The following is a 13226-nucleotide window of genomic DNA, read 5'->3' as shown; positions in this document are numbered from 1 at the left end:
TATAAAGATTATAATGCGTTTCATCGTGCAGCAATGGACATTGTTGCTATGGTATCTGCGGTGGTTGCTTAGTAATGTATTTGCATGAATCAGATTAAAATATGTTTGCATATTTAGTGTAATTAGAGTGATTGCATACTGAGAACACCTTTAAATTAATAACATGAACACATGTGAAGCTGAAGGGATGGATGGGAGTCAACAGGACCTTCTGAAAACCTACCCCCATATCTCCTTTTACTTCCCCATCCCCCCTTTACCCCATCCCCCTCCTTTACCCCCATTCCCCCTTCTTTACCGCATTCCCCCTCTTTACCTCCACCTCCCCTTTACCCCCATTTCCCCATTCCCTCCTCTTTACCATATTCTCCCCTTTTCCGCCATTTCCTTTACTTTGTTTCTTTTCCACAGCTCCCTTTTACCCCTTCTTTACCTCCATTCCCCCCTTTTTACCTCATTCCTCTTTTAACCCCTTTACCCCATCCTCCCCTTTACCTCCAATTGCCACCTTTTATCCCCATTTCCCTTTACTTTTTTCTTTTCCACATCCCCCTTTACCCCATTAGCCCTTTTTACCCCATTACCCCATCTCTACCCTATCCCACTCCTTTACTTTTTCCCCCCCTTTACCTGCAGTCATACACACACACACTCACACACACACACACACACACACTCACACACACACACACACACACACACACATCTCAAAACGATGACCCTGAAAAAACAGTGAAAACAGACCTTCCCCCACAGAGCCTGGAGAACAAGTGTGGTCCTCAACCTCAACCCAGTGTGTGTACACATCTGTACACGTGTGTGTGTGTGTGTGTGTGTGTAATGAGGGGAGCAGGAGAGATGGTGGAAATATAAACAGAGAGCGGAGGGCTGGTGGAGGGGAGATTTAACAGCAGGCTGTAATGGAGGAACTGATTCTGCTTTTTAAAGAAAATCATCTGTGAACCCGGCGATGCAGCGATTTAACAACAGCAATAATAATCCTGCACCACCAGCTCCACCCATCTGCTCAGAACACCCCCACCAGATACCTGCACACCGAAAACAGGAATCCGACAAAGTCAGAGCACACCTGGTTATATATATTGATTCAGAAATAATCAATATTTGGTGGAATAATCCTGGTTGGTTTTTAATCACAGTTTTAATTTCATGCATCTTGGCATCATGTTCTCCTCCACCAGTCTTACACACTGCTTTTGGATAACTTTATGCTGCTTTACTCCTGGTGTGAAAATTCAAGCAGTTCAGTTTGGTTTGATGGCATGTGATCATCCATCGTCGCCAATATATATACAGTACAGACCAAAAGTTTGGACACACCTTCTCTTTTTTAATGTGTTTTCTTTATTTCATGACCTATTTATATTTAGACACTAAGACCTTTGACATGTAAGACTTATGGTATTAATTTCCATTATATCAATAAAAATCTTAATACAAAAAAAGCATATATATATATATATATGCTTTCTTTTTTAATGATATTCTGAATAAATGGTACACTCACTTTTAAACCGCTCCAGGTAGTGCCTCCCCGTGTACCAGCAGGCCGTCTCGAAGTTGGGGAAGGGCGTGAGGCTCACCACCTTCAGCCGTTTCTCCACTTCGTACGCCCTGAGAGGAGAAAAACACACCGTCTTTACTGTGAGGTTTAATGAACAGAGTAAAGTGGCTTTCTTTATTTACAGTAAGCTTACATTTCCAATATTTTGTGAGTTTTTTTAAGGGTGAGTTTTTAGTGAAGTTTCTCCAGCACTAAGGCTGGGTGCAGCAGCATTAGCATTAGCCGCTAACCACATAGCACTAGACTGAGGAACCCTGAGTGTTCCGGTAATCCAGGGCGCTATCAGCTAGCAGCTAGTTCGTCCCACCTAGCTTGTTTTAACATGTTAAACATGAGGTTATTTGGGGAAGTTGTGTGGTTGAGTGTGTGGTGTTGGAATATTGGTATAAAGTTTGTGAGTAAATTACAATTAACTTAAACAGTGCAAAAGAGTTGACCACTCACCTCATCTGCATCTCCACACTCATGTTGTGGACGAAGTGGCCGGAGAAGGCCAGGCAGTCTACCGGCGTCAGAACTGCATTAATCCAACCTGCAAATCACAAAAAACATCAATATTTTACTCAGTATTTAGGCGTTTGGTTAGTTTGGTGAAATGTGAATCTGCTTTGAAGCCGATCTCTAGTCCTCCATAAAAAAAAGTCAGTGGTCTGGGTTTCTCTTTAAGTTAATTCTAGTGCGGTTGGTTCTACTGCAGGTGTGATAGCTGTCTATCTGCTCCTTGTGCTGTGTGTGAGGTCAAGTGATTGGTTCATTTTGTAACATGACATTTTCACTTATGGCAGGGGTGTCAAACTCATTTTCACCTCAAAGGGCCAGATGTAACTTATAAATGTAACAAAACGTAGCCAAATGTAATAGAAAATGAATGTTAAATAACTCTAATATTTAAATTCAATAAGTAATACATTTACAGTTGCATGGAAAAAATAGGTTTGCTTGTTGCTCTGTTATAAACATAAATCCGTAAATTCGTCATGTTCTGAAATCCACAAACTCCATCAATCAAGGAATCAAACTTTTCAAGTAAAGAGAAAAATAACATCAACAAACACAAGTTATAATATTGATCAAAACGTTTGACGGTAAGCTGTAACGGATAATACAGTCAACATGCATTATGGGAAATGAAGTTTTTGGTCAAAGCATGCTTCTGACCTATTTATTTTTAGATACTAAGACCTTTCAAGCTCTCGCCTTGAGTTTGACACGTAAGACTTATGGTATTAATTTCCATTATATCAATGAAAATCTTATTATACAGAACGACTGCTGGTTTGGAGGAGCTCCTGCACGGTGAATAGCTCTGTTTCTCACCGCTTCAGTGTTTATATCCAATAAAAATAATAAAAAGTATCAAAAAGTACGAAGCTTTTCTTGCTCATCATTCTCTTTAAGAGTCAGGTGAGCTCTGTCTTTGGTGGATTGCTATTTTAACGGTGCAGCTACCTGGACGTGTCCAACAAACTCTTCTCAGCAGAGGAAACTGAGCTGCTGGTTGACGCTGTGAAGGAGCTCCAGCAGCTCATTTACTGGAACAGCAATGTTATTTTATTTACTATTCTGTTTATTGTTGATGTAAAAGTTGGGTTTGTGCACTGCTGCATTGCCAAGATAGCGATGAACGTCTGACTGTTGACGTCTGTCTAGGTTGTATTCAGTCAGTGGAGCTCCTGTGTTTTCTGTTACCAAGATAAACAAGATAAAACTCCAGAAATGTACCTGAACACACCTCATTTCCAGAACACCACGCCCATCAGTGTAGATATATATCTAGAAGCATTAAAAAAAAACGCTCACCTGACGGGATGAAGAGAGTCTGGCCCTGTTTCAGAGTGCACTTGTAGCATTTGTCCACCTGGTCGGCGAAGAACATCTCTGAGTGATTGGAGGAGGATCTCCAGCGCTCGTACAGAGACAGGTTGGCTGATGTTGGTTTGATTAGGAAAAAAATCTTCTCCCCCTAAACAAGAAAAACAAGCATAATATTATCAACAGAGCTTTAAATAGCTTCAAATAATGATTAATCTGGTAGTCGACTAATCTGTCGATCATTTTTCTGCTGATTAATCAATTAGTTATCAACTAAAAATAAAATTGATTTATTCCAATTCCAATTTCAAGGCAACAAACCCTATTTTTTTGTCTGGTAAGCCATTTTCTGTCTTACTAAGCATTGGGTAAGGGTAAGATTATTTTGCTTATTTTAGAAATAACCTTATTTTTCACTTTATTTTCAGTAATTTAAATCAAAATAAGCCCAAAAATAGTCACCAATCAAGTTCTTCTGATCTGATTCACATTTAAAATATAAAATCTGAGATTTTTATTAGATTCAAGTCTTACTTCAGACATTTTGAGACATTTTGCTGAGGGACAATAGAGGTGGGCTAAAACGACAACAGTTTGTACTCGTTATCATGTTTTATACTACAACCCACAATCCATTTCACACCAAATGTATACTGTTAAAGAGGCACTAAACCCTAAATCATATTTTTTTCATTAATAGCTGAAATGTGGTCCCTTTAAAGTAATAAAACATACCAGTTAGTTTCCTAACCTTTAAAAAAAACACTCTGCAGCGCCCCCCTCAGGTTCAACTGTGCTATAGGCGAGGATAATGCCCAACCATCTGCGTCTCATTGCAATCAGCGGCACACTGCTCAGCCCAATCAGCTCACCATCCTGCCCCGCCCCTAAACCCATACATCACCCAGTGCCCCTCACAAACTACAGCTCCTATAATTTTTTTTTTATTATTTTTTGCATTTTGTAAACGTACGATGAGGGTTGAGTCAGCTAAAATGAGTTTAGTGGGTTTAGTGCCCCTTTTTTTAAAGATGAGCCGTGTTATTTTTTTTATTTTAAGTTTAACTAAAGCAGACGTTGCTTCTCCGCTGTGTTATGTCTGTGTGTTAAGAAGTTGTTACCACAGCTAACACTGCCACTCGCATTTAGCCCGGCTGACCGCCACTTGTTTTTGTTATGAGGTTTAAAACGCTTTAGTTTTCTGTCTGAGAGAGAAGAAAATCAGTGAGCTGTTTTATTTTAGGCTGAAAACTTTTGGACGTGAGTCATTTAGTGATTCATTGATTCCTTCAGGAGATATTTTTACTGTGTATGAATGTGAAGAACAGGCCCCACACTCGTTTCACTCACTTCTTCCTCAGGTTTTAATGCTGTAATGTAATGAATAATGTAATGAATGGAGTAAAAACGGCCACCAGAAACTTTCCGCTTCATTTTCACACCTACAGCAGCGGCGCTTCAGTCTGCAGGCCTGTGACTCGGAAATAATTATCCAGAAAAAAATGTTCCGAGTGAAAAAGAAAGGTGTTAAATTGAGTTTTTTGACGCCTAGAACACACAGGCGTGCAGTCGCGGTGGAGGTGACTCCTAAACCGAAGTAAAACACGGAGAGGAAACACCGGCAGAAGGTATTTTAATAGAGCGCCGGGACGCCGGCGGCTGCCAGCAGAGCGTCAGCGGCTCTGGCTCTAAACTCACTGCAGCTCTACTGCAGAAAACATGAAACACCGTAAGAAAAGCTCCAGCGTTCACTGAAATCTGAAGTCTGGCCACGGAAACACCATTAACATTTCCATCACTGTCCCAAAAAAAAATCCCTCAATAAACTCTGTTTATTAAAGCAAACACTTACAGCACCTTTACAGAGATCACCCACAATATATATATATATACATATCAGAGCTCTGTTAGCTCACTATTCACCACTGAAACCCTAACTCACCACTGCTGAACATTTCCCTGTGTTATAATGGTGTTTTGCCACCTATTCAGATTATTATTTTTTTTTTTGTTGTGGAAATTGGATATGTATTGGATTAAAGTGGCTCAAACTGGAATTAAAAATGTCCGGGTTCACACTGCCACACAAATAACATGCTGATGTTGCGTCTTATACAAAACATCAGATACAGGTAACTTTTACATGCTGTGTAAACAGACAGACAGATACATAGACAGACAGATGAACATGGACCAATAGACAGAGATAAATAGACTGAGAGACAGATACAGATACAGATAGACAGACATAGGCCAATAGAGACAGAGAGATATAGATAGAAAAAGAGAGATAGAGACAGACAGATATAGACAGAGACAGATGGACAGACAGACAGATATAGACAGAGACAGATGATAGACGGATATAAAGACAGACAGACAGATATAGACAGGTAGACAAAGCCGAGATAGATAGATACACAGACAGAGAGAGAGATAGATAGACAGATATAGACAGAGACAGATGATAGACAGATATAAAGACAGACAGACAGATATAGACAGAGACAGATGGACAGACAGACAGATATAGACAGAGACAGATGATAGACAGATATAAAGACAGACAGACAGATATAGACAGAGACAGATGATAGACAGATATAAAGACAGACAGACAGATATAGACAGAGACAGATGATAGACAGATATAAAGACAGACAGACAGATATAGACAGACACAGATGATAGACAGATATAAAGACAGACAGACAGATATAGACAGGTAGACATAGCCGAGATAGATAGATAGATAGATAGATAGATAGATAGATAGATAGATAGATAGATAGATAGATAGATAGAGATGGATGGATGAACAGATGGATTGATAGACAGACAGACAGACAGACATCTATAGACAGATAGATAGATAGACGGAAATGGATGGATCGACAGACAGACAGACAGACAGACAGAGAGATATGGATGGATTGATAGATAGACAGACAGACAGATGGGCATAGATAGATAGATAGATAGATAGATAGATAGATAGATAGATAGATAGATAGATAGATAGATAGATAGATAGATAGATAGATAGATAGATAGATAGATAGATAGAGACAGACTGATAGACAAATAGATAGACATATGATGGACAGAGTTGTGGATGGACTTCAGTACTATTTTTTTTTTTATACCTAAATCTAGTTTTGAACCAATTCTTTGTTCTTTGTCATCTGTAGTTAGATTTTTTTAGTAAGGGGGAAAAATCCATTATAATAGAAAATCAGATTTTTTTGTGAGAAAATCGAAGATAATTGTTTTAGGCCGTAATCGTGCAGCACTATTGCGTGCAGATTAATTTAAGAACCTGAAACTATAACCGTAAAGCTTTCAGGATCGTACCTTCAGGACGTGGTACCAGACGGAGGCGCCGCCGCACTCGATGTGGAAGTCGGTGTAGCTGTCCTTCACACAGATCAGACAGTATTTAGTTACTTTCGGCTTCCCCAGCAGAGCATCGTCCGGCCAGTAATTCTCCACCCAGGATAATCTCCTCACGATCTGCGGACTCTCCACCAGAGTGTCCATCCTGCACACAGAAATACACCAGAAAAATCACTTATTCATCTGTTTTTACTGTTTTTCTCTTATTCAATTATTATTCTCACTATTATCTAATACTCTTCTAATAAAACCTGAATATCATTTTGTGAAAAAATCCATTTCTTAGTTTTTTTCTCCCAAAATGCCCCAGTTTTATCCTCTTATATAACCAGTTCTGCTCACCTTGTGTCTGAAAACTCCAGATTGATGACGTTTAATACTTTCTTTCTGTTTGTGCTGTAATAATAATCCACAAATTCCTTCAGCTTCATTTTGCTGTCGGTCTGTTTGGTGACATCGATGACATCCACAGGAACATCAGGCCCTGGAGAAACACACAAACCTTCAGCTTCAGATCTGATAACCAATATTGTGGCGCCCTCTAGCGGAAACTGCAGAGATTTAATGCAAGATATTCCAAAATTACAGGTTTTCATTATTTAAAAAAAGTTCTGAATTGTAGATATATAGTAAAATAATCCAAGCTATGTAGAAAAACATATTTAATTATTTAGTAAACAAAACAGTGTAAAACAAACCATTTTCTCAGTCAGTTTTATGAGGTAGAGTCACCTGGAATTCAGGCTTTCAGTTAACAGCTGTGCCGAACTCATCAAGAGTTTCAAGAATTACTTGAATTTCTTGCCTTGTAAACTCAGGGGATGTCTGTGTTAAAAATATTTTAGAGTGATAAAACTCCTGCATCCGGACTGCAGTTGAAAAAACATACAGGAGGACCAGTGAGTCACATGACATCGCGGAGTTCAGTAGCTCCTCCATTTCCACTTGCTGTTGTGTTTTTTTATGTGGATCTCCGTGGAAACCGTGGCGCACCCAAAGTGTACAGTAATTACGGTGCGCGGCAGTGGACAAATAGCTATTTTATTCAACTCGAGGTAAAGAGATGAAACTCAGAGATGTGCGTCCGGACGGGACTAAAATTACCGGAGGAGCACGGAGTTCAGAGAAAAACAGTAGATAATTCAGCCTGTAATTTTTTATCTCAGAGGACGTCTGAGAAATAAAACACGTACATGATCGTTCTGGACGGGAATAAAATCACAGAGGATAAAAAAAAAAAACATAAAAGGGAAAACTACCCCAGAACCCCCTGAGAAACTAATCCTTTAATCATCTAAGGGCTTTATTGTTAGTATGAGAGCATCAGTTAAAGTAAAGTAGTGAAGAGGTAGAGTTACAGGTATACAGTGAATAGTGAATATTTGAGTAATGTTCGAATCCAGATTATGAGAAGTAAAGAAAAGTCGTAAATGACAAAAAAAAAAAAAAAAAAGGTCAGTCAACCTAAAAGTCAATTGTAGTGCAGTCACTGCAAGAAAAAAAAAAAAAAACATCGATAACGTTACAGTGATGGAACTGGCACTAATCAGTTAAGGTAAGGACTCTTACCGACGTAGTTCTCCACGTCGCTGACGTAGAAGGTGGGCGCGGGCATGGTCATCGCCAGGCCGTCTTTCTTCGGGATCAGAATGGGCTCGTTAAAACCGTTCTCCTCCAGGTAGTCTATGGTCAGCTGATACCCACTGAGCTTAACCACCACATCCTCCGAGCTGCAGAAACACAACACAACACAGTCTGCTCACACTGATTTTACACTGATTTTACACTGATTTCACCAAACCTGAGACCAAATCACATCTGTTTAAACAGTTTATTAAATAATACTCAACTCAACTTTATTTATAAAGCACTTTAAAAACAACAGAAGCTGAAACTAAGTTCTGTACATAGATATTTAATTAATTAATTAACTCATAAAACATTATAAACACTAAAAACACTAAAACAATGAGAAAAAATTTAAAATAATACAATAAAGAGTTATTAAGAAAAAAACAACCAAACCAAGAACACAATCTCATTTTCATTTTTGGTCAAAAGATTCAAACAAATCAGAATTAAAGTAGTTATAAAAGTTATATTTACTGTAGATACTTTATATCTCAATTATATTTCATAATTTTCCACTTTATTCAGAAAATATAGAATCAATAAAGCTTTTTTACTATCAATCACTGACTAATAAAGCTAAAAAGAGGAGTATAAGAGGATATTAAGCATCACCAGCCTTTGAAGTCTACGCTACAAAGACGATCAGACAGCGCCCTCTACTGACACTTCAAAGAAAAGTACTTGAAAGTAATGTAACAACCTAAAAAGACTTGGAATAGAAATGTAACTATTCTCCATAGAAACAGATCGTAGTTTTATTTGTTGTTTTATTGTAAACATTAATTGCTATTCCTAGTGCCAGAAAAATGTGTGTTTTACAGATATTCAGCATTTTTTAACAGTGTGGAGAATTTCAGTCAGTGCATTCAGGAGTCTTTTAGTGCACAAAGTATTTAGTAAATGTGTAATATACACAGCAACAGTCAAAAGTTTGGACACACCTTCTCATTCAATGATTTTCCTTTTTTCTACACTATAAATGAATAGTAAAGTGATCTATCAGATTATGAAGGAACACATAAGGAATCATGTAGTAACTTAAAAACAGTGTTAAACAAACTAAAATACTCAGTGAAGAAGCTTTTACCGACACTAGTAAGGATGCCTAAAGTAAGTGTAAGTGTCTAAGTAAACAAAACTGTAATTCTTAAAAAAAATAATCTTTTAAGGAGTGCTGCATGTTAATCCACACAGATTTATCTCCAGAAAACTCAAAACTGTTTATTTGGGTGAGTAAAGTGCTTCCCTTTATTTACAGTTTTAGCTTAGATTTCTAATATTTTGTCTAAGGGTGAGTTTTCAGTGACGTTTCTCCAGCAGTAAGGTTGGGTGCAGCAGCATTAGCATTTCTTTTTGTCTGAATCATGTTTTATCCATTCTTTATCCTTTTTTTATTCTTTCATTTCCATTTTTAATGTTACATGTTTTTGTAATTTGACTTCTCTTTCTATTTTCTAATTTGTAAAGCACTTTGAATGACCATTGTGTGTGAATAAATAAACTTGCCTTAGCCGCTAACTGCAGGACTTAGCGCTAGTAAATGCCACTCGATAGCGCTAGATTGAGGAACCCTGAGTGTTTCGGTAATCCAGGACGCTATTAGCTAGCAGTTCATTACACATAGTTTTTGTTTATACAGCAAACACAGGGAGTGGTCCTGATGAGTGCCAGTTTCACCATTACAACGATTTTAATAGTCTTTTTTGCGACTGTACCTTTTTTAAATTCTTGACTTTTTAAAATTGACTTTTAGATTGACCTTCATTTCTTTTTCTTTTTTTTTTTTTACTATACTTTACTTTACTTAATGGTATGAATGTCAGTCAGATGTTTTTACAGCCAGTCCATACAGAAACATGAGCCAGGTAAAAAAAAATGCATTGATTTTTTTTTATGTTTAAAACTAGTTTATTTCCTTTTTGTAGGAAGCTACAATTTAGTTTTTGAACTGATCGGGTCTTTCTGATCCCAAATAACACAAATATTATTTAGAAGATTGCTTCTCCATCCCTTGATAAATGCGGTCCTGATGAATGCCAGTTTCATCATTGTAACATTTATGATGCCCTTTTTTTTTTACAATTGAACTTCAGGATGCTATAAAAGTTCTTGAAATTGACTTTCAGATTGACAGATTGATCTTCGTTTCTTAGTCATTTTAGACTTTTCTTTTTTTAGTTAAGTAGTTATTGCTTCTCATAATATGGATTAGAACATTACTCAAATAGGTGTCTCCAAACGTTTAGCTGGTATTGTATATATTACATATATATGAGCATTCAGTGTATCATTACTGATAGTGGCTGCAGGCTGTACCTGGGGAAGGTGCGACTGCGGAGCTCCTTAATGAAAACCTGACTGCCGTTCTGAACCGGTTTGACGTCCCCGCTCTGCCCCGTGTCATGTTTATTCCAGTTCTTTTTCTTTTTCACTGCAGAGGAAAAAAAAGAACAGAAAAATGTGGATTAGAGAAAGTCAGTCAGTTTCTGAATCAGTTTCTCTGATTTTGCTATTTATAGGTTTATGTTTGAGTAAAATGAACATTGTTGTTTTATTCTATAAATTACAGACAACATTTCTCCCAAATTCCAAATAAAAATATTCTCATTTAGAGCATTTATTTACAGAAAATGAGAAATGACTGAAATAACAAAAAAGATGCAGAGCTTTCAGACCTCAAATAATGCAAAGAAAACAAGTTCATATTCATAAAGTTTTAAGAGTTCAGAAATAATCAATATTTGGTGGAATAATCCTGGTTGGTTTTTAATCACAGTTTTAATTTCATGCATCTTGGCATCATGTTCTCCTCCACCAGTCTTACACACTGCTTTTGGATAACTTTATGCTGCTTTACTCCTGGTTTACTCCTCCTTGGTAAAAATTGGTAAAATAAAAAAACTCATCATTTTTAAGTGCTCTCTTATTTTTTTTCCCCCAGGGCTGTATACTTTATTTCAGTAATTAAATTCAAAATGTGAAACTCATATATTATATAGATGTATTAAACACAGAGTGATCTATTTTAAGTGTTTATTTCTTTTATAGTTTAAGATCATTATGGGTTACAGCCAATGAAAACCCAAAAATCAGTGTCTCACAAAATTAGAATATTACATAAGACCAATTGGTACTTTTGGCAGTAGTGTGGGCAGTGTGTCAAATCCTGCTGGAAAATGAAATCCACACCTTCATAAAAGTTGTTTTCAGCAGAGTGAAACATGAAGTGCTGTAAGATTTAGTGGGAAAAAACTGCAGAATGAGGTTTTTAGGAAGTTTTCTGAAGGGCAGAAGTGGTGAAGATACTCACGGGTGGATTTGCCGTGTGTTTTCTCACAGTTGGGACAGTGATAGATGTCAATGTCTGGTGCATCATCTTCGTCTACTCCAACACAGCTGCAACACACACACACACACACACACACACACACTGACATCAGAACAGTGCATACACTAAATACACAGAAAATCTTAAAACACTGTCACTGTGGTGTTTGTGGTGAATTGTTCACGATCATTTCTTTCCTTTTAATTTCATTGGAACTGTTTGATCAGCTGTTAAATTTACACAAAAGGTTTTTATTTCCCCTTCGATATGCATTTTTTATATGCTGCCAAACAACACACTGGAAAACGCTATCGCTAACTTTCCCCCCCAGCTCAGCAGAAAACATGTTTTAGAATAGCAAGAAAGTATGAGATATCAGATATCAGATTCAAAACCGTCAATTATTAGCACCCATAAAACTTAAAAAGTAAAGCAGTTTTTCCAGGTGCTAGCTGAATTCTTCAAAGTTTCTGTTCCACCTTAAATGCTGCCGTTATATTCACACAAACCCACTAGTTCCGTCTTAAACATCATCACAATCACACTAGTTCCACCTTAAAAGCTGCCCCAATATTTACACCATCAGACTAGTTCCACCGTAAAAGGTAACTTAAGGACTCCATCCACAGCTAAAATTTAAAAAATGCAAAAAAAATAAAAAAAATAGGAGGGGTAGTTTAAGAGGGGCACTGGGTGATGTATGGGTTTAGAGGCAGGGCAGGATTGATTGACTGATCTGCGTATTGTGAGAATCTGTGTACCAAAGTACAGCATCAGTACAAAGTACATCATCCTCGTCTATAGCACAGTTGAACCTGAAAGGAGCAGCAGAGGCAGAAGTTAGCACAATAAAAGGGTTTTTTAAAAGTTAGAAAATGTTTATACAAATTTTAAGCAGGACTGATATGTTTCATTACTACAAAGGAACACATTTTAGCTATTAATGGAAAAAATATGATTTAAGGATTAGTGACTCTTTAAACGGCACCTCAATTACTAGTTCCATCTTAAAAGAGGCCTTACATTCAAGCAATCAAGACTAGATTTACCTTAAAAGTCACCACAATCATAATAATTCCCCTATATTAAATATTTGCCATATTTGTTGAAACTTTGGGTGCATCTAAAAAGTTAGTCCAGAGCTCTGAGTAATATATTATATAAGTGTATTATATATTATTATATAGTGTGGAATTGTAAAATAAACAGTTTAGTATTTATTATTTGGAATCAGCTAAATCATGGAAGGTATCCAGGTATCATCTGGGTATAATCCAGGTAGAGCTGGGCGATATGGCCCAAAAAAAAAAACTTCGATTTTTTAAAAAAAATCCAATTTTTGATTTAAATCGATTTTTTCCCCTACTTAAAATCAAAATAAAGATGATTTTAAAAAAGTGTTAAAAACTAGTTTTTATTTATTTAGTTTTCACTTAATGTCCCCTTTGTGGTTAAAGTGCAACCAGAAACAAG

General features: G+C 37.1%; 1 protein-coding gene across 3 annotated transcripts in view; it reads right to left on the bottom strand.

Annotated features, from left to right (window-relative positions):
* The window catches only part of phf2 (PHD finger protein 2), a 56223-nt gene that overhangs the window by 33179 nt on the left and 9818 nt on the right, over positions 1-13226 (bottom strand). For all 3 annotated transcript variants that reach the window (XM_022682460.2, XM_022682462.2, XM_022682461.2), the window contains exons 2-9: positions 11736-11821; positions 10742-10856; positions 8363-8523; positions 7136-7277; positions 6752-6938; positions 3386-3548; positions 2030-2117; positions 1529-1635 (exon numbers count right to left, since the gene is read on the bottom strand). In XM_022682460.2, the coding sequence (XP_022538181.2) occupies positions 1529-1635; positions 2030-2117; positions 3386-3548; positions 6752-6938; positions 7136-7277; positions 8363-8523; positions 10742-10856; positions 11736-11821 (1049 nt within the window). The remainder of the gene's footprint in view (positions 1-1528; positions 1636-2029; positions 2118-3385; positions 3549-6751; positions 6939-7135; positions 7278-8362; positions 8524-10741; positions 10857-11735; positions 11822-13226) is intronic.

The sequence above is a fragment of the Astyanax mexicanus genome, chromosome 24 (genome assembly GCF_023375975.1).
Source record: "Astyanax mexicanus isolate ESR-SI-001 chromosome 24, AstMex3_surface, whole genome shotgun sequence".
NCBI classification, from domain to species: Eukaryota; Metazoa; Chordata; class Actinopteri; order Characiformes; family Acestrorhamphidae; genus Astyanax; species Astyanax mexicanus.
This window is presented reverse-complemented; position numbering and strand designations above follow the sequence as displayed.